The 27,339-nt window shown below is 39.8% G+C and overlaps 1 protein-coding gene across 1 annotated transcript in view; it reads left to right on the plus strand.

Annotated features, from left to right (window-relative positions):
* Window positions 1-16,996: 16,996 nt before the first annotated feature.
* The window catches only part of ANO3 (anoctamin 3), a 320,613-nt gene continuing 310,270 nt past the window's right edge, over window positions 16,997-27,339 (plus strand). The window contains exon 1 of the mRNA XM_049890733.1: window positions 16,997-17,185. Within this exon, the coding sequence (XP_049746690.1) occupies window positions 17,140-17,185 (46 nt within the window). The 5' untranslated portion in view covers window positions 16,997-17,139. The remainder of the gene's footprint in view (window positions 17,186-27,339) is intronic.

A 27,339-nucleotide genomic window follows, 5' to 3' on the forward strand; every position in this document is an offset into this window, starting at 1 on the left:
TGCAATATATTTTTTCCCAAATGTTCAACAATTGTTTTGCAATAAAACACCACAAACTTGGAATACTTTGAGCTTCCAACACTGTAAGGGCTTATATAACCATTTGCTATCTAAAGGTAATTACAAAGATGTACTGTTGCTTTTGGTATAAAGCTTGCAGAGACTAAAAATACATATGCTAGCTGAATTTGCACATAAATTCCAGTATATATTTGTTGAAGTACTGAAAAAAAAAAGTGTAGCTCTGTCCTATTCTTTGCAGAAATTATAGCAAGAAAGGAAGAACAATCTTATTTGAGATAGAGTGTGTTTACTGAATATTTTCAAGACAACACAATGTAGTCAGGCATTCAGTGATGTTAAACATAGAATCATTACATTGCCATTATAAAGAATACGAAGACTATAATGGACACATTGATTATTGATGCAGAAATGGTTTCAAGTCACCAACATTTTTTTTCTTATGTAAGTTAAATAATTATTCAATAATCTTTTTATCCTGTGACATTTGTTTTGGCAACCCCTTTGCCTCTCCCTCTCAAGTTCAAATTTCAGATTGCCACAAACATTCTGTTTTTAGATTTGCATTAAGGGGGACTTTTTGTACCCCTACTTTCACTATTTTTCTGTAAACCCAGTAACCCAGTGCCGTCGAGTAGATTCCGACTCATAGCGACCCTATAGGACAGAGTAGAACTGCCCCACAGAGTTTCCAAGGAGCGCCTGGATGATTCAAGCTGCCCACCCTTTGGTTAGCAGCTGTAGCACTTAACCACTATGCCATTAAAAGATGGGGGAAAAAAGAACAACTTTGGCTAAACCGGCCATAAAAGTTTACATTTCTGAAGCCAGAACACTAGAAATTCTCTTCTAGCAGCCCAGAATCGTAGAATATGAGGGACAAAGGGACCTTAGAAGAGCATTTAGTCCATCGTTCTCATTACAGGTGAGACGTATAGGTCCAAAAACGCCAAGCGATTTTTCTGCTGTTAGACAATATACCAGTACACAGGGCCAGGATGAGGGTACAGGCCCCATGCTCCCAGAGTATTGCCTTCCTTCCTCATACCTCTGCTAGGTCAAGGAAGGGTGCTTCATAGCCCAAAGCTGAATTCTTTCCCAACTATAAATCTGTGCTTTTAAAATTGCATAATGCAATTTTCTATCAAGATTATGCTTAAATACTTGTTATCATTTTGTAGGTTTATTTTTTCCATTTATTTTTCTAATGTAAGTAGTACACACTTAATAGTGTGACAACATAATATACTGTCCAAACCAGCACACTTTTAATGTCTGAGAGTATTAATGATTGTGCAGAGACAAAAGAGAGCCCAGAACATAAGGTCACTCTATGAATGGATGGAGGATAAGGTTAAAATAGCAGTAAGCAGGAGCGGGGCCAAGATGGCGGACTAGGTGGACGCTACCGCGGATCCCTCTTGCAACAAAGACTCGGAAAAACAAGGGAATCGATCACATACATAACAATCTACGAACTCTGAACAACAAGCACAGACTTAGAGACGGAAAACGAACAAATACGGGCAGACAGCGACCGTTTTCAAAACCAGGAGCCAGCGTACCAGGCAGGTGACCTTCGGAGCCCGATCTGGGGCAGAGCCCAGGGGGGCAGACGGCACAGAAAGGGTGCCCACCCCTTCCCCCCCGAACCCATCCCGGGAGGAAGTCTAGCTGGTTGGCGCGGGCGGCGTAGAGGCGCAGCCGGAGGGAGAAGCACCCGGGAGGCAGTGACTGATCTGGGAGGCGGGAGAACAGCGTCCCAGCTGGGGTGCCGTCCCGCCGGGAGTTAGGCGAGAAGCTGACGGGGCGCGAGCGAGGGGGGGGTCAACTACATTTCCCTAAAGTGGCCCCGGGGCGGGGCCCACATGTTCGTGCGGGAGGATGCACACCCAGTCTGCGCATGTGGCGCGGCACACCAGAGGGAGAAATCCCCGGAAGTGACTGTTCTCAAAGCGGGGAAAGCAGCATTCCAGACGGGGAGCCATTCCGCTGGGATCTGCGCTGGGCGCGCATGCGGGCGGGACGTGAGCGCGGGTCCATTTTTATTACCCTGAATTGACCCAGGGGGCGGGCCCACCTGGTCGTGCGAGTGATGCCCACCCAGTTCGCGCGAGAGGTGTGGCGCACCGGAAGGAGAAGTCCCCGGGAGGAAGTGACTGGTTCCGGAACAGGGAAAGCAGCGTCCCAACCCGGAAGTCGTCCCGCTGGGATTTGGGCGCGCACACGGGTGGGGCGTGACCGCGGGGCCCAATTTTAATCACCTGAATAGACCCTGGGGGCGGGCCCACCCGTTCGTGTGGGAAACGCCCACCCAGTGCCCGCGAGCGGTGCCGCGCACCGGAGGGAGAAGTCCCTGGGAGGAAGTGACTGGTATCCGAGCAAGGAAAGCAGCGTCCTAGCCGGGGACCCGTCCCCCCTGGATTTTGGCGAACGGGGGCGGAGCGTGTTCAGCTCTATATTCTGTGGTGCTACACTCCTAGCTCTCAGATCCCTCCCCCACCCTCCCCAGGCGGCCCCATTAACATCCGAATACCCGGAGCCAGAGGGAGAATTCAGATAGGGATCTGACTGCATTTTTTTTTTTAGCTGACTACTTGGAAAATCTAGTTTCCCAGTGATGGCTCGGAGACAGCAGTCCATATCAAACCACATAAAGAAACAGACCATGACAGCTTCTCCAACCCCCCAAACAAAAGAATCAAAATCTTTCCCAAATGAAGATACAATCCTGGAATTATCAGATACAGAATATAAAAAACTAATTTACAGAATGCTTAAAGATATCACAAATGAAATTAGGATAAATGCAGAAAAAGCCAAGGAACACACTGATAAAACTGTTGAAGAACTCAAAAAGATTATTGAAGAACATAGTGGAAAAATTAACAAGTTGCAAGAATCCATAAAGAGACAGCATGTAGAAATCCAAAAGATTAACAATAAAATTACACAGGAAGTCAGAGGAGCAGACTCGAGCAATTAGAATGTAGACTGGGACTTCTGGAGGACCAGGGAAACAACACCAACATAGCTGAAAAAAAATCAGATAAAAGAATTAAAAAAAATGAAGAAACCCTAAGAATCATGTGGGACTCTATCAAGAAGGATAACTTGCGAGTGATTGGAGTCCCAGAACAGGGAGGGGGACAGAAAACACAGAGAAAATAGTTGAAGAACTCCTGACAGAAAACTTCCCTGACATCATGAAAGACGAAAGGATATCTATCCAAGATGCTCATCGAACCCCATTTAAGATTGATCCAAAAAGAAAAACACCAAGACATATTATCATCAAACTCGCCAAAACCAAAGACAAACAGAAAATTTTAAAAGCAGCCAGGGAGAAAAGAAAGGTTTCCTTCAAGGGAGAATCAATAAGAATAAGTTCAGACTACTCAGCAGAAACCATGCAGGCAAGAAGGGAATGGGACGACTTATACAGAGCACTGAAGGAGAAAAACTGCCAACCAAGGATCATATATCCAGCAAAACTCTCTCTGAAATATGAAGGAGAAATTAAGATATTTACAGATAAACACAAGTTTAGAGAATTTGCAAAAACTAAACCAAGACTGCAAGAAATGCTAAAGGAGATTGGTCGGATGACCAATAATATCAGGTACCAGCACAATACAAGGTCACAAAACAGAACGTCCTGATATCAACGCAACTCTAATAGGGAAAGCACAAAAACAAACAAATTAAGACTAAATCTAATAAATAAATAAATAAACAAAATAATACACACAACAGGAAATCATGGAAATCAATAGATAAACGATCACAATAATCAAAAAGAGGGACTAAATATAAAAAAAAAATATAGGAGGCATTAAACTGCCAGATGGAGAGTGATACAAGACGATATAGAAGGATACAAGTTAGGTTTTTACTTAGAAAAATAGGGATAAATAAAAAGGTAACCACGAAAAGGAATATCAATTCCATAACTCAAGAAAAAAGCCAAGAAAAACGTAACGACTCAATAAACACAAAGTTAAACATTATGAAAATGAGGATCTCACAAGCTATTAAGAAAAACGTCTCAGCACAAAAAAGCATGTGGAAAAATGAAATGGCCAACAACACACATGAAAAGGCATCAAAATGACAGCACTAAAAACTTACTTATCTATAATTACGCTGAATGTAAATGGACTAAATGCACCAATAAAGAGACAGAGAGTCACGGACTGGATAAAAAAACACGATCCATCTATATGCTGCCTACAAGAGACACACCTTAGACTTAGAGACACAAACAAACTAAAACTCAAAGGATGGAAAAAAATATATCAAGCAAACAATAAGCAAAAAAGAAGAGGAGTAGCAATATTAATTTCTGACAAAATAGACTTTAGACTTAAATCCACCACAAAGGATAAAGAAGGACACTATATAATGATAAAAGGGACAATTGATCAGGAAGACATAACCATATTAAATATTTACGCACCTAATGACAGGGCTGCAAGATACATAAATCAAATTTTAACAGAATTGAAAAGTGAGATAGACACCTCCACAATTATAGTAGAGACTTCAACACACCACTTTCGGAGAAGGACAGGACATCCAGTAAGAAGCTCAATAGAGACACGGAAGACCTACTTACCACAATCAACCAACTTGACCTCATTGACTTATACAGAACTCTCCACCCAACTGCTGCAAAGTATACTTTTTTTTCTAGTGCACATGGAACATTCTCTAGAATAGACCACATATTAGGTCATAAAACAAATCTTTCCAGAATCCAAAACATCGGAATATTACAAAGCATCTTCTCAGACCACAAGGCAGTGAAGCTAGAAATCAATAACAGAAAAACTAGGGAAAAGAAATCAAATACTTGGAAAATGAACAATACCCTCCTGAAAAAAGACTGGGTTATAGAAGACATCAAGGAGGGAATAAGGAAATTCTTAGAAAGCAACGAGAATGAATACTTCCTATCAAAACCTCTGGGACACAGCAAAAGCAGTGCTCAGAGGCCAATTTATATCGATAAATGCACACATACAAAAAGAAGAAAGAGCCAAAATCAGAGAACTGTCCCGACAACTTGAACAAATAGAAAGTGAGCAACAAAAGAACCCATCAGGCACCAGAAGAAAACAAATAATAAAAATTAGAGCTGAACTAAATGAATTAGAGAACAGAAAAACAGTTGAAAGAATTAACAAAGCCAAAAGCTGGTTCTCTGAAAAAATTAACAAAATTGATAAACCACTGGCTAGACTGACTAAAGAAAAACAGGAAAGGAAACAAATAACCCGAATAAGAAACGAGAAGGACCACAACACAACAGAACCAAATGAAATCAAAAGAATCATATCAGATTACTACATAAAATTGTACTCTAACAAATTTGAAAACCTAGAAGAAATGGATAAATTCTTGGAACAATACTACCTACCTAAACTAACACATTCAGAAGTAGAACAACTAAATAGACCCATAACAAAAAAAGAGATTGAAACGGTAATCAAAAAGCTTCCAACAAAAAAAAGTCCTGGCCCAGATGGCTTCACTGCAGAGTTCTACCAACCTTCAGAGAAGACTTAACACCATTACTACTGAAGGTATTTCAAAGTATAGAAAAAGACGGAATACTACCCAACTCATTCTATGAAGCTACCATCTCCCTGATACCAAAACCAGGTAAAGACATTACAAAAAAAGAAAATTTTAGACCTATATCCCTCATGAACATAGATGCAAAAATCCTCAACAAAATTCTAGCCAATAGAATCCAACAACACATCAAAAAAATAATACACCCTGATCAAGTGGGATTTTTACCAGGTATGCAAGGCTGGTTTAATATCAGAAAAACCATTAATGTAATCCATCACATAAATAAAACAAAAGATAAAAACCACATGATCTTATCAATAGATGCAGGAAAGGCATTGACAAAGTTCAACACCCATTTATGATAAAAACTCTAACCAAAATAGGAATTGAAGGAAAATTCTTCAACATAATAAAGGGCATATATGCAAAGCCAACGGCCAATATCACTCTAAATGGAGAGAACCTGAAAGCATTTCCCTTGAGAACGGGAACCAGACAAGGATGCCCTTTATCACCGCTCTTATTCAACATCGTACTTGAAGTCCTAGCCAGGGCAATTAGGCTAGACAAAGAAATAAAGGGTATCCAGATTGGTAAGGAGGAAGTAAAGCTATCACTATTTGCAGATGACATGATGGTATACATGGAAAACCCTAAGGAATCCTCCAGAAAACTACTGAAACTAATAGAAGAGTTTGGAAGAGTCTCAGGATATAAAATAAACATACAAAAATCACTTGGATTCCTCTACATCAACAAAAAGAACACCGAAGAGGAAATAACCAAATCAATACCATTCACAGTAGCCCCCAAGAAGATAAAATACTTAGGAATAAATCTTACCAAGGATGTAAAAGACCTATACAAAGAAAACTATAAAACTCTGCTACAAGAAATTAAAAAAAAAAATACCCTGCTCATGGATAGGAAGACTTAACAGAGTAAAAATGTCTATTCTACCAGAAGCCATTTATACATATAACGCACTTCCAATCCAAATACCAATGTCATACTTTAAGGGAATAGAGAAACAAATCACTAATTTCATATGGAAAGGAAAGAACCCCCGGATAAGCAAAACATTACTGAAAAAGAAGAAGAAAGTGGGAGCCCTCAACCTACCTGATTTCAGAACCTATTATATAGCCACAGTAGTCAAAACAGCCTGGTACTGCTACAACAACAGGCACATAGACCAATGGAACAGAATTGAGAATCCAGATATAAATCCATCCACGTATGAGCAGCTGATATTTGACAAAGGAGCAGTGTCAGTCAATTGGGGAAATAATAGTCTTATTAACAAATGGTGCTGGCATACCTGGATATCCATTTGCAAAAGAATGAAACAGGACCCATACCTCACACCATGCACAAAAACTAACTCCAAGTGGATCAAAGACCTAAACATAAAGACTAAAACGATAAAAATCATGGAAGAAAAAATAGGATCTACCCTAGGAGCCCTAATACAGGGCATAAACAGAATACAAAACATTACCAAAAATGATGAAGAGAAACCAGATAATTGGGAGCTCCTAAAAATCAAACACCTATGCTCATCTAAAGACTTCACCAAAAGAGTAAAAAGACCACCTACAGACTGGGAAAGAATATTCAGCTATGACATCTCAGACCAGCGCCTGATCTCTAAAATCTACATGATTCTGTCAAAACTCAACCACAAAAAGACAAACAACCCAATCAAGAAGTGGGCAAAGGATATGAACACACATTTCACTAAGGAAGATATTCAGGCAGCCAACAGATACATGAGAAAATGCTCTCGATCATTAGCCATTAGAGAAATGCAAATTAAAACTACGATGAGATTCCATCTCACACCAACTAGACTGGCATTAATTCAAAAAACACAAAATAATAAATGTTGGAGAGGCTGCGGAGAGATTGGAACTCTCATACACTGCTGGTGGGATTGTAAAATGTTACAACCACTTTGGAAATCCATCTGGCGTTATCTTAAACAGTTAGAAATAGAACTACCATACAACCCAGAAATCCCATTCCTCAGAATATACCCTAGAGATACAAGAGCCTTCACACAAACAGACATATGCACACCCAAGTTTATTGCAGCTCTGTTTACAATAGCAAAAAGCTGGAAGCAACCAAGATGTCCATCAATGGACGAATGGGTAAATAAATTGTGGTATATTCACACAATGGAATACTACGCATCGATAAAGAACAGTGACGAATCTCTGAAACATTTCATAACATGGAGGAATCTGGAAGGCATTATGCTGAGCGAAATGAGTCAGTTGCAAAAGGACAAATATTGTATAAGACCACTATTATAAGATCTTGAGAAATAGAAAAAACAGAGAAGAACACATACTTATGTGGTTACAAAGCGGGGAGGGAGGGAGGGAGGGAGAGGGCTTTTTATTGATCAATCTGTAGATAAGAACTGCTTTGGGTGAAGGGAAAGACAACACTCAAAACAAGGAAGGTCAGCCTAATTGGACTGGATTAAAAGTAAAGAGGTTTCTGGGATAAAATGAAAGCTTCAAAGGTCAGCGAAGCAGGGGCTAGGGTCTGGGGAACTTGGTTTGCGGGGACTTCTAAGTCAATGGGCAAAACAATTCTATTATGAAAACACTCTGCATCCCACTTTGAATTGTGGCGCCTGGGGTCCTAAATGCCAACAAGCGGCCATCTAAAATACATTAATTGGTCTCAACCCACCTGGAACAAAGGCAAAGGAAGAACACCAAGGTCACACGACAACTAAGAACCCAAGAGACAGAAAGGGCCACATGAACCAGAGACCTACATTATCCTGAGACCAGAAGAACTAGTTGGTGCCCAGCCACAATCGATGTCTGTCCTGTCAGGGAGCACAACAGACAACTCCTGAGGGAGTAGGAGACCAATGGGATACAGACCCCAAATTCTCACTAAAAAACCACACCTAATGGTATGATTGCGACTAGAGGAATCCCAGAGACAATGCTCCCCAGAACTTCTGATGGCACAGGACAGGAACCATCCCGGAAGACAACTCATCAGGCATCAAAAGGACTGGTCAGTTGGGGGGAGAGAGATGCTGATGAAGAGTGAGCTAATTAAATCAGGTGGACACGGGAGAGTGTGTAGGCAACTCTTGACTGGAGAGGGGATGGGAAGATAGAGAGAGAGGGAAGATGGCAAAATGGCACGAAACGAGAGACTGTAAGGGCTGACTCAATAGGGGGAGAGCAAGTGGGAGAAGGGAGTAAGATGTACGTAAACCTACATGTGACAGACTGATTGCAATGGTAAATGTTCACTTGAAGCTTAATAAAAATTAAAAAAAAAAAATAGCAGTAAGCAAAAGAAAAAAAAAGTAAAGTCATTCCTCTTTCACCTAGACTTAGCTATATTTTGGGTTTTATTATTATGCATCGCTCTATGCATATACATATATTTTTTTCTAAAAATCGATCTCACACTGTGATACTTTTTTGAATGCTTCTTTTATCATTAAATGATGTATCAGGAATATTTTTTTCCAGTAAATAAATATTCGTGTTCACTATCCTCTTAAATAACTGCTTTATAGTATGTTGTTGCTAGCTTTGGAAGAATGACAAGCCAGCAGGCACATTCCTTGCTCCTGCTCGGCTGGTGATGTTCAAATAGAAACTATAGTGTGTACACAATCACCCCTGCTTCTCAGGAGTCAAGCATATATTATCTTTGAAAAGTAAATAGATAACATCAAAAGCTACCTTCTTTTGCTACTTTTTTTTTTTAACCAGCAAACTGCCACACAACCAATAGGGCATGGGTCTAGACCAGCAGGCAGAGGCATCAGCCAATCAGAAGAGACACTATCCATAAATAACTAGTACCACCCCACCCAGCACACCAGCTGAGTATCAGCTTTGGTCAAAAACATGACAAATTACCAAAATGTGACACAGTTCTTAATATGACCATAAAAAAAAAAAAAAAACTAGTGCCATAGTACCAACTTAATGGTTTACGAAGACAGGCAGAGATAGCAAATAAATCAATAATTATTAGATTCTTAGATTTTAAAAACAACAGCAAGAACAGATAATTCTTTATGGAATTATCTGCCTGGAAGAATAAAATAACAAAGCTTATACAAATCTCCAGACTTGCATGCAAATCTTGGAAGGCAATTAATAGAACTGACTTACATTTGAAGGTTTTATTATTAGGCTTATGACAAACAACAAAATAGAAATTAAGGATCATGGAAAACCAGTTATTCAAAAAATGTTGATTTGATCAGCTTTTGTGAGCTAGACCATTTTTCAGGCACAGTGAGAAATAGAAAAATGGGTCAACACAAGTTCTAACCCGAAGAATTCCTTCCGAACTAGGGGAAAAGCATGCTCCTAGTCTCAAAAACTGATGCATAAAATGCAGGATGCAAACATAATGACAATGCCATGAAATGGTATTAGTCAAGCTCCATGGAAATTAAAAAATTAGAGGAGGTTAAATTCATATCTAACTGGCTTTATAGAGCATGAATGTGGGAAAAGGAAGTTTTCATCTAGGAAATGGCATTGCTCTAAGCCTTAAAGAATGGGTAGGAGTTGGGAATAATTGTGAGTAAACTGGGAGTTTTAGGAAGAGAATTCCAAGTGAAGAAAACAGCATCAGCAAATGCAGAGAGGCTCATCTGAGGAAAAAACTATTCCAGGCTCAAAAGAGTTTGTAAAAGTGTCTTGGAAAATGAGATTGGAAGTTGTAAAAGCGTATCATGGAGCTCCTTGCATGGCAGAGCAATGAACATGGACTTGGTTTTACAAGAAACTTGAAGAAATTTTTGATCAAGGACATTGGACATGAACTGATGTTTATTCCATCATTTACATTGTCCCACACATCTGTCTGCTCTTGATGCCGTCTTCTCAAGCAAACCATTTTGCCTTTCTGTCTCTTCAAATCACCTCATGATAAGACCTCATCAGCCTGGAATCAGAGAAGGTGGAAGCTGTTAGTTTTCTTCCTTTGCTTTCTCTTATTTATCAGTTATATTCATCAGGAGTGTCACTTCTGAATGCTGCTCTGTGCATATACTGTAGACCGGATTTCAGGATTGAAAAACACGTTGCCATCAAGTTGATTCTGACTCATCCTGACCCTTTAGCCACAATACAGAATAGCGCGGAACTGCCCCATAGGGTTTCCAAGGCTATAATCTTTATGGAAGCAGACTGCCACATCTTTCTCCCTTGGAGCAGCCGGTGGGTTCAAACCACCCATCTTTTGGTTAGCAGCATACTGCTTAACCATTGCACCACCAGGACTCCTATCAGAAAGACAAACCTGCTTTAACTGTCATATGTGGGTCAGGAACTGTAGGCTTTTTTTTGTTTGTTTTTGTTTAATTGCATCTCGTTCTTTTTTTTTTTTTTTTCCATAGAGTATGCCTTTTGGAGACCTAGCTTGTGTCTTTAATAAAGAAAGTATGGTTAGCAACTAGAGCCAAGAAACTACTTAATATAACCTAATTATCACATTTTAATATAACTCCTTTGGCTTTGCATAAGGAAGAAGACAACTGCTCAAGACACCAATAAGCATTTTTCTTAAACCATTTAAAAATTTAACTCATTTATTTATTTATTACTTATTTATTAGTAAGCATTTATCAAGCTTATGTGACAAGACTACCTTGGTCTCTGAATAATCACTTTACCCATTCAAATCTGCCCTCAGTGAACCCAGAGTCTCCCTTAGGGGGATGTCCTCTCCTTTGTTCTTCACTCGTTGCAGGCAAACCCATTACCAAGGTGATTTCATTTAGCCCATTAATGCCTTAAATAACTGGGTTCTAGAAGGGGAATAACTGCAATGGAAGGGTTTCTGTCTCTATTTCGGTTTCCATTTAGGCAATGAAAAGCAGAATTAGAGATTTCAGCTTCAATTAAGTCAGTAATTCAAGATGAGAAGAAGCTGCGACAGAACTCTGGCAGTTCCTTGGTAAAGCACTGCACAGGGAAGCTCACAGTTGGCTACACTGAGGGTCATACTTCAAAATTCACAGGAAAAAAAAAGTTTCCCAGTGATGTAGAGAACAGAGTTCCTCACCTCTCTGAGAGGCCAGAATTAGCAGAGGGAGCTGATAAATTAATTACTGAAGGACCACAGGAGACAGATGGTGAGCTGCAGGAAGGTGAGGGCAGCAGAAATCTCAACAGGAAAAAAAGCCAGGGCCCGAGACTGAAAAGGAAAGAAAAATCATAGTTGTAGGAAGACAGCTATATGAGGTTTTAGGGTGGGATGGAGAGCTTACAGATATATGCATATAATCCATATAAAATCAGTATGTATATATATATATATACACTACAGAAAGTATGAAAATGACAAAATATGTGGAAGTATAAAAATAATCATCCTTAATCTGGTTAATCCCAACATGCAGAAGCCGTTACTCTGGATATTTGGGAATGCTTTTTTCTAGTCTTTTCTTTTTCCATTTTGCAAAACATAGCCAATAGCATATTGCATAAGATATTGATCATGCCCTCCTTACTGAACATTATATAATGTATAAACATTTTCTTTTGTGATTAAAATTTTAATAAAGAAGTCTGAAACCAAAAAATGTAAGAAAGAAAAACAAAAATTTAGCATTCTCCAGGAGCCCTGGTGGTGCAACGGTTAAGTGCTCAGCTGCTAATCAAAAGGTCAGAGATACGAGCTCACTCAGTGGCTCCACCAGAGAAAAGACCTAGTGATATGCTCTCATAAAGTTTTCAGCCTAAGAAAACCCTATGGGGAAGTTCTATCCTGTCACACGGGGTTACTACGAGTCAGTTGGAATTGACTAGACAGCACCTAAAAGCAACAAGGAGGCTATTAAATATCCATTTCTGAACTTTCTACAGGAGTCTCTGGGTAGTACAAATAGGTAATGTATTTGGCTGCTAACTGAAAACTTGGAGGTTCTAGTCCACACAGAATTAACATGGAAGAAAGGCTTGGCAATATATTTCTGCAAAATTGGCCATTGAAAACCATATGGAGCAGAGCTCTACTTTCACACACATGGAGTCACCATGTCTTGTTGAGTTGACTGAAAAGCAAGAGGGTTTTTAAACTTTCTACAATGGGTAGATGAATGTATCGAAATACTTTTACTAGATAACTGGAGTTTTTTTTCCAAGAAGGCTGTAGCTCAAGCCCATTTTTTGCACTCTGCACTTCCAGATCAGTTAATCTCAATCTCTCTCTCTCTTTCTTTCTCTCTATATAATACACACATACACACAGACATACACAGCATTTTCTTCTCTTTGTATGGCCTTTCCTGTAAAGCAGATGGTGCTTGAAATTCCCATGGCCCCTCCTTAAGCAACCTTCTCTAAAAGACTGATTTTTAAAACAAGGCAAAATGTGCTTTGAATTTCCTGCTAGCCAATGTGGCAGCCCAGTGTAAAATATTTCCAGTGAAAAGCAAATTCATCAATTTTATGACAAGACAATTTAATCACAGCTATACAGCAGAGGTTAAGGGGAAAAGATAGAAATAATCACCAAACTGTGACTTTTAAAAAAAAAAAAATCTAATTACATTCAAAATCCTTGTGTCACTCCTACTTCTGGCACACTCATCCTTGCCTCCTGCTAGGTGTCAGGTCGGGAAGTTGGATGGAGAAAAGCAGAGATCAGCAGAATGGAGTAGTTCTAGGAAATTGAAGAAATTACCTGTGCATGGGAGTGTGGTGTAGAACATGAGGCCTTTAACTTTTCCAACTGATCATTCTGATCGTGAATGGAATTAATGCTAACATTTCAAAAAACATTTCTGATTCTAATCCCAGTGGTTTAAAAGGGCTTTAAAAAGAAAATCAAATCCTCAGGGGTCATAATTATAATAGTGACTAATATTTATTGGAAGATAGAAGGAATACATAGAGTCACTATACCAAAAAGAATTGGTCGATGTTCAACCATTTCAGGAGGTACTGTATGAGCAGGAACCAGTGGTACTGAAAGAAGAAGTCCAACCTGTACTGAAGGCATTCATGAAACACCTGTGGAAGCAGCAGTCAAGAAATCAAAAGACACATTGTATTGGTCAAATCTGCTGCAAAAAACCTCTTTAAAGTGTTGAAAAGCAAAGTTGTCACCTGGAAGATTAAGGTGCATCTGGCCCAAGCCATGGTGTTTTCATTTGAGGAAGACCAAAGAAGAACTGACACCTTTGAATTGTGGTGTTGGAGAAGACTATCGAATATACCATAGACTACCAAAAGAACGAACAAATCTGTCTTGGAAGAAGTACAACCAGAAATCTCCTTAGAAGCAAGGATGGCGAGACTACATCTCACATACTTTGGACATGTTGTCAGGAGGGATCAGTCCCTGGAGAAGGACATCCTGCTTGGTAAAGTAGAGGGTCTGTGAAAAAGAGGAAGACCCTAAATGAGATGGATTGACACAGTGGCTACAACAAGGAGCTCAAGCATAACAATGATTGTGAGGATGGCTCAGGACAGGCTAGTGTTTTGTTCTGTTGTACATAGGGTCGTTATGAGTCAGAATCAACTCGATGGCACCTAATAACAACATCTATTGAATGTTAGTTTCCTGCCATGCACTAGTCCTTAAATGCATTAGTTAATGTAATCTTCACAATGACCCATGAGTTGGGTTATGTCAGAACCTTTAACTGCAAGTGACCAGAATGAAACACCCTCAGGCAAGTCATTTATTGCTCTGGGTTTCAGTGTCCTCATCTATAAAATGAGCCTTTGAGGAGATGGTCTTGGAGGTCTGTCCTATCTATTCACTTGGTGGTGGGTAGCACACTGAGCTCATTCTTTGTAACCAAGTATTTTTTCAATGCTTGGATATTGAGCTTTGTTATGGATTGATTTATGTCTCCAAAAGTTTGTGTCAACTTGGTTAGGCCATGATTCCCAGTATTGTGTGGTTGTCCTCCATTTCGTGATTGATGTAATTTTCCTTTGTGTTTTAAACGCTAATCTCTGCCTGAGGTTAATGAGGCAAGATTGGGTTATGTTAAAGAGGATTAGGGTGGGATTGTAACACCCTTTCTCAGGTTGCATCCCTGATCCAATGTAAAGGGAGTTTCCGTGGAGTATGGCCTGCATCACATTTTATCTTCCACAAAAACCCAGTGCTTTTATCTTACAAGAGATAAAAGGAAAGGGAAGCTAGCAGAGAGTCAGGGACCTCATACTACCAAGAAAGCAGCACCAGAAGCAGAGCACTTCCTTTGGACTCATGTTTCCTGCAAGGAGAAGCTCCTAGTCCAGGAGAAGACTGATGAGAAGGACCTTACTCCAGAGCCGACAGAGAGAGAAAGCCTTCCCCTGGAGCTACCACCCTGAATTTGGACATCTAACCTACTAGACTGTAAGAGAGCAAGCTTTTGTTTGTTGAAGCCATCAACTTGTACAATTTCTGTTGTAGCAGCACTAGATGACTAAGATAAGCTCTTACTGAATGCTCAATATTCTCTTTCTAGAAAGATCATCGTGGTAGATTAAAGATGGCTGCACATTCTACTCCTCCCACTGAGAGCGGAATCCATTTTCTCTCTTCTTGCTGCAAATGACTTCAGCCCTAGCCACTGAAATTCAAGAGAGATGCTGAGTGAGAGCTCTTCCACTAAACCATGAAATATACTAATAAACTGTTCTTAAGCCTCTAGTTTCAGGGTGTTTTGTTATGCAGCCATGTGTATGTAACTGGAGCATCCATTTCTTCAGAGATATACTCCCCTTAATGCTCTTATGTGTTGTTTTTGTCAGGTGCCATCAAGTTGATGCTGGCTTATGGTGACCACAAGCGTGGTGAATAGAACTGCTCCATAGTGTCTTCAAGGCTGTGACCTTTTGGAAGTAGATTGCCAAAACTGTCTTTCGAGGTTCCTCTGGGTGGCTCTAAACCACAGACTTTTTGGCTAGTAGATGAGCACTTATCCATTTGTGCCACTCAGGTACACTTGTATCATGTACCACAAATGAAGTAAAAAACAAATCACAGTAGCTCAAGTTGTCTGAGGTTTTAAAATTTTTGAAATCTCTGCATCTTTCCGTTTTTCATCTGCCTTTACTTGAACACTTCACCTGATTCTGAGCTGACCTCACAAACCCTCAACACTCAGGAGGTCACAGACTCTTTTGCTGTCTCTGTGCAATAACATGTTCCATCTTCCAGGAGGAACCTGAGGTTTGAATCTGGCAGCAGTGGTAAAAGCAGGAAAGGAGACTGTACTGACAAATATTGAGTTGGCTTCTAGTCCTCTTTTGGCCATTGCTATTCAGCCAAATAGTGAAAAGTTACTTTATCTCTTGGGGGATCAGGTGCCCTTACTTTCAAATAAGGTATGGGATTATGTTATCTTAGCATTCTTTGTTGCTCTAAGCAACAGTTTCTTTATAATATAATAATATTCTACCTACTTCATAGGGTTTTTTGAGGATTATATTAAGCATCATGGAAAAAGTGTATTTTCAGCACCTGTTACTTAAAAGCCAAATCCAAACATGTTGCAGTCAAGTTGATTCAGACTCACAGCGACCCTATAGGACAGAGTAGAACTGCCTCATAGGGTTTCCAAGGAGCAGCTGGTGGATTTGAACTGCCGACCTTTTGGTTAGCAGCTGAGCTCTTAACCACTGCAGCACCACGGCTCCACTTGTTATTTAGTAGGTAATAAATGGTCCAATATAACTATCATATATGATTCCAGGTCTGAATAGCTAAAGCGAGTAAGACTAATTTGTTTTTAGGTAGGTACCAGGAATGTGCTAATTATTTAACATTCCCACTGCCATGGAGTCCATTCCGATTCATAGCGACCCCATAGGGTTTCCAGGGCTATAAATCTTGAAGGAAGCACACTGCCATATCTTTCTTCTACCGACCTTTAGGTTAGCAGCCAGAGTTTAACCACTACGCCATAGTTTATCTAATAAAACACTATCAGGTAAGCTGTGGTTTTGTTTGTTTTCCTTCACATTTAAGAAGGAAATAGGAAAATGTCTCTGCAAGTACTTTTGCACTCATCACACAGTGAGAGTCAACTTCGCCTTTCCTTAAGGGGCAGGGTTTAGGAAATTAATGCTGGAGCCCCAGTGCAATAACCAGCCTCAGTGCTTAAGAAGGGGGAACTACTAATGGCTCTTTAGGTTTGCTTGGCCTTATTTGTAGTCTCCAAGAAAACTCTTTCCCTCCCACGCCCAGCAAACCCAGGTCAACGCAGGGCCTCTCTGCGGCACCCAGCGCGGGGGTCTGCGGCACCCAGCGTGGGGGATTCGGGGCTATTCCCCAAGTAGCCACTAAGGGGAGCCGGACGCTGGACCGCCCATCGACGTTGCTATGACAACGGCGGGCGCGCAGCCTTGGGAGCGAAGTGCCGGCTAAAGCAGGTGTCAGATTGCAGCGCGCTGGCGGAGGCTCTGGGATTCCATTGAGCCCGGGAGCTCTTGAGCCAGTCTGGCTGCTGTTCCTCCGACTCCCTTCGGACTGCTCTGTAAGCCTGCAGGTCCGCGCGGAGTGAAAATGGTCCACCATTCAGGCTCTATTCAGTCATTTAAACAGCAAAAAGGTCAGTTGAATCTTGCTTTCCCCTCCCTGCGGGCGTCATGTCCCCTCTGCATGTCCTTGCAGTTGTGTAGGAGCATCCCTTACAGGCTGATACGACGCACAGGGGGGGACTCTGTGAAGTTAAAAAAAAAAAAAAAATTGTCTTTTTCTTGAATGCTTCTTCACTCTGCATCTTAGATGAGTCTCAAGTCTGAGACTTCACGCTGTCCCAGGGAAAGCGGAATTTGGCACTTCAGGGACTCGATTTAAGGTATATTTCTGTCAATACAGTTTCAATGCATTGCAGTAAACCAGCTCAGTAGGGGTTGTTCTACCAGCCCAGTAAGCTCCCAGAGGTTTGGTGATAGAAATATTGGACGACGTTTACCCCTTTGATTCAAAATAGCTAATAAGCTTCACACAAGAGTACTGGAGACGCGTTCGTTCACTCCTAGGATAAATGAATTATTGGAGAGTTACAGAAGTTGGCCTGTCTGAGTCAAAGGGGCTCTGTAACTTCCTTGGAAAACTTTATTTTGCCATTGTCCCATGCATGGTCTTCTGGGTTTCAGGTGTTTGTTATCATTAGGGCCCTCTTCTTGGGACTTCTGGATATTTCTTTATCTTCTTCAAGTTTCTCACTGAATGCAGTGATAAGTCTATTTGTTCACAGTCAAATCAAGAATTATTCCAAGTTATCCTCACTCTTTGTTCCTTGGTCCTAATTTTGTTTAAAAGGCTTTTTATAGAGCATGCGTATCTTTAGGTATATTTCCAGTTTGTGGAGATTGGTTATCCAAAAGCATTTAGTAAGCTACATAATTGCCATTTTATTGAAGTAATAATGGTAAATATGCCATAGTAGACCATATAATACCTAAGCTAGGTGAATTCTGGAATGATAAGTTTGCTAACTTTAAATAAATATTTACTTATATTTTCCTACTTTTTTAAAGAGATGTTTTCCCTATTTCTATTGTCAGCAATTGTTTTCAGGTAGATATTTGACTTTTTTTTTTTCTAAGTAAAAACTGGATGGACACACTAGGGTACCTGCATTAGGCAGAAAGTTGGACTCATGCATGAGCTTCCAACTCCATAATTCTGTGCTCTGTTCAAGTTTCGAGTTCTCTAGGCTCTTTCAATATGCTGGAATTGGGAGTGGCCTGAGGGAGACTATAATGATAATACATTCAGCTTGCAATTCTACTTCAAATCTAAATGCTCCAAAGAAAATAAAATTGCTTGAAGTTTTTTTTTTTTCTTTAATCATTATTTTAAACACATACAAACTTTGAGAATGAGGACAAAGATATATGAACTTTGGAACAGCCTCATAAAAAAAAATAATATCCTCCTCTGATACATGGCTGACTAATTTCAGGGACCTGGAATCTTGAAATGTCCCTGGAGTAATTTATCATGTATAGATACATGATGTGTTTTTAGGAAGCAAATAATTGACAACTTTAGGACCAACTGCATAGTGAGTGATAAACAATTATGCAGATCCCGGCACTTCATATTGTCATCATGGTGATGTATTTTCAAGTCTTTCTTTTACTTTTTTGGCACAAAAACCAACTTTAGCAAAAGGATAAATATGGAGAGGAGGAGGGGGTAGGAAGGAAGCAAGGTGTTCAATTGCTTCCTAATCCTGTGTTGCCATTTGAAAAAGACAGACAAAATTGGGGATTTCCTGTTTTAATTTTTTCAGTAGGAAGAAACAAAGTAATGCTCGAGAGCCTTTCTGACCCAGGAGGCATGAGGTGGAAAACTTATAATGATGTTATTCTATATTATATTAAATCTGGAAGCTTCACATTGAAGTGGATGCCAATCTGGACTGGATATCTGAGTCCTAGATTCTAGGTTTGCTTTTGGTACTAGCTAAGCAACCTTTAGCAAAGTAATGAACTTCATTGTATTTCTTCATATATAATATGAGGGGATTGAACTCCTGACACCTAAGGCCTTTTCTGTCCCTCTTCCTCTGCTCTATAGGAGTGATAGTTGGCAACGTGAAGGCGGAGACGAACAGCTTTCCTGAGCCAGAGAGGACAGCCCTGTTTTTAGCTTACTTTTAGGAAATAATTTAGCTCAGTAATCTAGTTAATAGTATTTATTTTTGTTTTAATCAAGTGAGCTTAATGTCTTTTTTATTTTTATTTCAACTTTATAATACCTAGAAATAGCCCACAAATAGATGTCACTCTCATGAGACTTAAACAATTTCTGCTCTCACATGAAAAACCAACACGCTCTCTACTTAAGCTCTGCCCAAGGCACGTAAACCAAAAATCCAAACCCGTTGCCATCAAGTAGATTCCAACTCATAGCAACCCTGTAGTACAGTGTACAACTGCCCCATAGGGTTTCCAAGTGGCTGGTGGATTCAAACTGCCAACCTTTTGGTTAGCAGCCGTAGCTCTTAACAACTACAAAACCAGGGCTCCCAAAAGCACATGGAGTCTCCGATATGTAAGAACTATGTAGTAATCAATCCATGATCCAAATTTCCTCACAGATATTACCCAGACTTTTTCAACAAATCTATACAGTTTCCAGAATAGTTATTCGTAAAAGGAAATCTTGTCTGTAAAGCCAAATTTCTCCATTAATTTTATCTATGGGCTTTGTTTTCAGCGCTGAGGTTTCGTCTTATATCTAGTCCTAGTTACACGCTTTGTTCCTTAATGTCTACAAGCCTCAGTTGCCTCTTCTGTGAAGTGAAGACAATGATATCTACCTTGCAGAGTTGTGATGTACTTAGCAGTTTGTCTGGCACGCAATTGGGTTTCAAAAACATTTAGTGAACAGTAATAAATATTATTAAAATTTCCAGGCTCATTAATCTTTTGTTGACTCCTTAGGGGTAAAAAGAAACCTTCAGCTGTTTTTTTGTATAATTTTGTGCCCTTTCCTTTCCTTTGCTGCATGTAGTTTTATTACTTTGGGGTTCTTATTAAGGAAAACATCTAAGGATGGTCCTTTATAGTAGTCTTGAGTTACAGTCACACACTCTAACTACCCAACTCATATGCCCATTCCTTAGGAAAATGTCCAAAACATTCCCACAGACATTATTTAGATATCCAACTCATTTCATGATTGTAAAATTCCATTGCAAGAAAATGGTATTCATTCACTCACTACTCAGCCCATATTTATCAAGCTCTTTCTGCATGCCAGGCACTGTGCTTAGCAATGGCATTATCAAGAGCACTTTCATTCCTGCAAACACCTCCACTGCAAAGAACTCAGTACAGCAGAAAGCTTGAGAGTTTTGCCAAACACAACCTTTACGTGAATGGTAGACCTCTCCGTATTTTTCTAGGAAGATGTTGACATTTTGTTTCTTGGCAATGCCAGTTAAGTTGGGTTTTCTGATGAAGACATGTGCACATATTTTTGACTTTTTATTCTAAATTATCTTAATAAACAAGGCAGTAAAAAGTGAGAATCCTTTGGGGTGGGCAGGGGGCCAGGGGACAAACCAAAAAAAGAAAATTTATTTCTAAAGTCCCAAGGATAATTGGAGCGTATTATGGTTTTAACGACTTGGAGTGTATGTTTTTCGCAGCCCATCTTGGAGGAACACATCAGCTGGCAAATCAGCAGTGATTTTTGGTGAAAGTCCAACTGTACAGCTCAGCCTGGCTTGCTTTGCTTCACTTGATTTAGGGTGGATTCACTTGCAGGACATGTGAGTGGGCAAGAAAAGGACAGTAAGCGTTTTGCCTTCTGGTGGCTGCTGTTTATCAATAGAGCTAGCAAGATTTTCAAGGAAACCATAGGTCATGTCAAACGCAGCCCACACCAAAATGCTCGGGCTTAATGGGCTCAGCTGAAACTGTTAAGTGATTCACCATTTACCAGTGGACATTTGTTTAAACATGAAAAGAATGTTTCTAATAATCCCACAGAATCAAACACTTCCTACTCAAATAAGTGCTTTAGAAATAATAATCTGTTGCACTACATGAGGCCTTGCAGACAGTAAACCTCTTTCATTCTCTTTTCCTCAAAATAAATTATATGCTATTGCAAGCGCCCATCGCAGAGCCTCTTAGTAACTATCCAGCTTTGTGCTGAGTTCCTACTTCCGGATACACACAATGGATAGCCCCAGGGAAAATTCTTGGTTTCCTAATGCTGCTGTAACAGAAATGCCACGAGTGGGTGGTTTAAAGAATAGGAATTTATTTTCTCACAGTTCAGGAGGCTAAAAGTACTAATCTGGGTCTCTACCATGTCAAGTTGTTGTTTGTTGGGAACCCCGAATGTTCATTGGTTCCTTGGCTTGTGGAGGATCCCCACAGGAGCTCTGTCTTCTGAAGTTTGTGCTTGTCTCTCTGTCTACTCTGTTTTTATAACTCAGGAGTGATTAGGTTTAGGACACAGCCTACATTGGTATGGCCTCATTATCAGAACAGTAGGTTTCATTATGGAAGGTGATTACAGTATATTATATCCACAGGTATAGGGGTTAGGATTCCAGCACACATTTTGGGGGGACACAATTCAGTCCATAACAACCACTGTTTAAACCCCCACTTCTCTTCACTGATATCTTTAGGATCTAGAACCTTCCTATACTCTCACCCTGAAAGAACCAGAAAAAAAATCTGAAGCTATTTTTACATGGACAGAAACTCATTCACACACATGTATGACGTCTCCCTGGTATTTTCACAGTCTATGCTTTAATTTGTGATTGGAGAAAGCATTGTTAAGCAACTGTTAAAATAATTATGCTTGTCTTAGATTGGTACTGAATATCAACCTCCATAATTGTAAAGAATAGAGTATCAAATTTAGAGTTCTTTATGTCTTCTGCTCTGTCCCTTAATAGTTCAAAACATTATATTCTTTGATGTTCTAGAAAGCTCTAGTTTTTCTTTGGATCTACTATTTTAGATTGACCATTATACTTGTACACAGATGTTACTGGGGAAAAAAAAAGTTTGGGTTGATGATTATATAAATCAACTTATCAAAGGGAATCCAAACTGTTTAAAAAACACAGAAAACTCAACCTTTTTCTCTTTATTATTTTGCTCTTTTGTAAGTGTGCCGATGTTTATGAAATGTTAGTCTAAATGTTGTAGATGCAAGTAACTCCCTTGATGAAAAGAGCACTGACTCAAAATTTCTGGATTGAATTTTACCACTACCTCTGTAATACTGGGTATTTACCTTTTCTGAACCACAAATTTCTGTGTCCAAATTTTGGAGCGGTAAGACCTGGTGGCACAATGATTAAAAGCTAAGGCTGCAATCCAAGAAGTCGGCAGTTCGAACTCACCAGCTACACTTTGGAAACTCTAATGGGCAGCTCTACTCTGTCCTATAGAGTAGCTATGAGTCGAAATCAACTCAAGGGCAACAGGTTTGTTTTTTTTTTAATCCCCACCTTTTAAGATTGTAGTGAATGATAACAATAGCAGTAATAAAATCAGTAGTGGCAAATGATATTGTGTGGAAACTGCTACTCACTGTTCCAAATGCATGAATGTACTGCATTATTTCATACTCACCAAAGTTTTAGTGGAAACCCTGGTGGCACAGTGGTTAAATGCCACAGCTGCGAACCAAAAATGTTGGCAGCTTAAATTCACCAGGCGCTCATTGGAACCTGTATGGGACAGTTCTATTCTGTCCTATAGTGTTGCTATGAGTCGGAATCGACTTGATGGCAATGGGTAGGTAGGTAAGTAAAGTTTTAGTAGTTAGGTATATTATTCTTATTTTTAAATTAAGGGTACTGAGGTTTAGATAATTTATAGGCATTTTCACGTTAACTCATGTAATGAGTGGTGGAATTGTAGTTTGAACACAACTCTCCCTGACTCCAAAGGCCATGTTTATAACCACTGTAAATTCCATAGGAGTCCCTGTGTGGGGGTAATGGTTAATAAGCTCAGCTTCTTACCAAAAGGTTATGGATTTCGGTTCATGTAGAAGCTCCTCAGAAGAAAGGCCTGGCAGTCTGCTTCCAGAAAATCAGCCACTGAAATCCCTGTGGAGCACAGTTCTACTCTGACACACATGGCAACATAGGGTCACTGTGAGTTGGAATTGACTTGATGAGCAACTCATTTTGCTGGCACATTCCATAAGGAGGCCTTGTTGCTGCACGTTTTACTGAGGACAAAAAAAAAAAAAAGAAAACTCAGCAGCTGGAAGGCTTCTTATACCCGTCTGCTTTCCATCACAGCTGTCAGTAGTTTGTTACCTTGCTGTACCTCTTCTCCCAAAAACCAGTATCAGAGGTCAAGGCAGAGTTCTACCATTTCTGTGCTTAATCGTGGTTAGCTATGGCCTCAGTCACGTTGTACGTAAAATGAAAAATTTAGACAGAATGAACTGCATGTTCCCTTCTGACTCGACAGTTCATCAGAAGTTACAGAAGTGTGAAATCCTAATCTAAGTCTGGCATTGCATTAGCACAGCCATCCAAGCTGTCTGCTAAATTATTGATTTTCCTCCTAAGTGGCAGTTGTTTTAAATTCTGGCTAGGTTCAACTCAACAGGCTTATAGTATGTAGTATGCCTGCACCAGCTGTAGGGTCCACGGTCACTAAAACAGGGTTTTTCCCTTTTTCATATCCTCACTATCACTGACGCACACTTGCCAGGTGGAGGAGAGGGTTTCTTTGTGGGGAGAAATGGATGGACATGAAAATATTGCTGAAAGTATGTTGCAAAGGCAACACACTAGTTGCAGTACGGTTTTTATCATTTCATTTCTAGGACGTTACTAGGCTGACTGAGAAGCAGCTTCTAAAATAACTCTTATAGTTGTATATATTTTAAAGCATTCCTTTTTCTCTTTCTCTTACACTGTCTCTGGAGCAGTATTAACAGCAATTTTGTATATTGGAAACCCTGGTGGTGTAGTGATTAAGTGCTACGGCTGCTAACCAAGAGTCGGCAGTTTGAATCTGCCAAGCGCTCCTTGGAAACTCTATTGGGCAGTTCTACTCTGTCCTGTAGGGTCTCTATGAGTCTCAATTGACTCGACAGCAGTGGGTTTTTGGGTTTATTTTGTATATACAAGCACAAGATCTATTTTAAACACACACTTCGTCACTCACTGGTATCTTGAGCAATTTGTTCCATAGACCTTAGCTCATTTCCTCATATGTAAGCCTAAACCAAAAACCAAACCTGTTGCCGTCGAGTTGATTCCAACTCCTAGTGACCTTATAGCACAGAGTAGAACTGACCTATAGGGTTTTCAAGGAGCAGATGGTAGACTTGAGTTGCTCACCTTTATGGTTAGCAGCCATAGCTCGCTGTAGCTCTTAACCCCTGTGCCACCAGGGCTCCATATAAAGTCTCGGTTTCCCAGATTTTCAAGATCTAAAAAATTATTTGGTGTTCTTAACAAAATGTAAGCTCTTCAGTCCCTCCAGATGTACTGAATCAATCTCCAGGGAAGGAAGCTAGGTATCTGTACTTTTAACAAACACCCATCCTAGGTGTTTCTTATAATTGAGCCCATTGAGAAACAGTTTGGTAAAATAATAATATAGCTATGTAAGCATTGAGTGAGATAATAAAATAACTGGGCTACGTAGTAGTTGTCAATAAATATAATCCCTTATTCATACCGGCAATCTACAGTAAAACTTCTTAAAGCCAGAATCTGTGTAAGGTGGAAACCTGTCAGAGAAAGAAAACTCAAATATTCTCCACTAATAAAGAGTGATAAAACAGTGGCGAGCTGCACCCTGCCAAAGGCAGAAAATTTGTGAGACCCAGAAAAATAAGGCAGTCAAGGCAACCCTGTTGAGTTCCAGCTCTCACAGGTTTCACTGAATATGGATTCTAGATACACTGAGCGGTATACAAGCATTTAGATAGATAGTTAGCTGCCGTTGAGTGAATCCAATTCATGGCTACCTTAAGTACAACATCACTAAATACTGTCCGGTTCCCAGTCTTTACAGTGGCTGGCATGTTCAAATCCATTGTTGTGGCTGTTGTGCCAACCCATCTCACTGAGGGTCTTCCTCACCCTCTCTGGCCCTCCACCAAACACAATGTCCTCCTTTAGCAATTTATCCCTCATGATGGTATGTCCAAAATGAGTTGGGAAATGTTCTGTTGTAAGGCTTTCATTGGCTCATTTTCAGAAGTAGATCACCAGGCTTTTCTTCCTAGTCTGCCTTAGCCTGGAAGCTCCATTGAAACCTGTTGACCGTGAGTGACCTGGCTGATATTTGAAATATCGATGGCATAATTCTAACATCATGGCAACATACAAGCCGCCGCAGTATGACAGACAGACAGATGAGTTGTGGATACATACATTGATTTAGCACTGTGGAAATATAACTTTTTAGTGCTTTTATAACATTAACTAAAATCTCCCAATCTCTCCTCTTTAAAGTTTTCTTGAGGTTCTTGAATGGGCCTTTCTGTCTTGTCTGGCTTATTCCCGGCTCTTCCACTTCCCGGCTGATTGATGTTAGACTGAACACTCAATACATGTTTTGTTAGACTTATTAAAAAAAGAGCTCTCAACTTTGTTTTCAGTCATTCGGTCATGCCCCTTGTAAACACCCCAGATGCTGTCAATACTGTATCTTTGCTCTAGGTCTTTTAGTTTCCGTTTTCCACTCTATTAACTTCTTGCTAAGCAAGGGGCTTTGTTGAATTCCCTGTCATAATGGAATGTCTCAGAATGATTTTTTTTTTCAACATGTTGTAATGATTTATAGTTGTCTTTGATTTATATGTGGGGAAAATGTGTGTTAGGTTTGTGTGTTCCTGTAATTCACAGTCATAAGTTAATGGCATTGTGAGAAAGGCAATATGTGAAATCAAAGGCAGGGATATGGAGTCACACGTACTTGTGTTTGAATCTTAAGGATATCACATAGGGAGTGATCGTGAGCAAGCTAACTAATTTCAACTGGCTTCAGTTTCTTTAATTATGAAACCAGAGTAATAATGAGAGCTATTATTTATTAAATGCTTACTCTTTCCCAGATACCGTTTAAACTGATTTGCATGTAATAACCTACTTAATCTTCAAAGATAGAAGTTTTATGACCATCATTTTATAGGTGAGGAAACTGAGGGTTAGAGAACTTAAGCAATTATTCAGGGTTACACAACAAGGAAGTGATTGGCTTAAAATAATACTTATCTGGCAGGTAGAAATGCCATGAGGATTAGCGATTATGTATGGATAGTACCTTCTACAGAGATTACTGTAGAGTAGGCTCAGTGTTGTCGTTGTTAGCTGCTATCGAGTTAGCCCCTGACTTGTGGTGACCCCGTGTGTCATAGAGTAGAACTGCTCCATAGAGTTTTCTTGGCTGTAATCTGTGCAGAAGCAGTTTCCCAGGTCTTTCTTCCACAAAGCCACTGGGTAGGTTCGAACCACTAACATTTGGGTTAGCAGCCAATCGCAAACCACTTGTAAAACCCAGGATCTTAGTAGGATCAATACTTGGCAACTATTATTTTATAAAATACCACTGGCTCTCTATTCCAATTTCAAATCAATGAAATTAAAGATTGTCCATTTATTCAATAACGGGTTTTTCTGTTTACCTGTATAATCTCTATTATCTGCTTACTTGCACCAACATTCCCCAGTTCATCTTTCAAATTCTCCCAAAGGCCAGCTGATTGCAAACATTCAACTTCTTTTTCCTTCTAAGCAAAGTGAGTTCCACTTACTGACATTGACTCAATTTAGGCCTATTCAAAAGAGATACAACATATTTTACCTGTGACCCGGCAGATCTCATGGACTCAGTGGTATACCTGTGGCCACCCAGTTTATGTGTCTAAATTTGCCTTGAGTATAAACTGAACATGTCAGCACAAGACAGACCATGACTTAGAGTAAGAGATAGGTAAGTGGTTAAGAGATTGAGTGTAGATATCAAGCAGCCTGGATTCAAATCTTGATTCTGTATGACCTGCGCCATAATTTTTACTTCTCTAAATTTCACTTTTTGTGCTATATAAATTGGGGTTAATTGGGTTGTTATGAAAGTCACTTGTTATAGTATATGTGTACTAAAATAATATGATATTTACTGATCTCCCTTCCCTTTTTTGTGTACTTTTTCTGATCTTGAAAAGCCTCAAGAAATTCTAACACAATTTATCTTTGCAGATATAAAGGGTTCTACAAACCAAAGATTA

This window comes from Elephas maximus, chromosome 7, assembly GCF_024166365.1.
Source record: "Elephas maximus indicus isolate mEleMax1 chromosome 7, mEleMax1 primary haplotype, whole genome shotgun sequence".
In the NCBI taxonomy this organism is placed as follows: Eukaryota; Metazoa; Chordata; class Mammalia; order Proboscidea; family Elephantidae; genus Elephas; species Elephas maximus.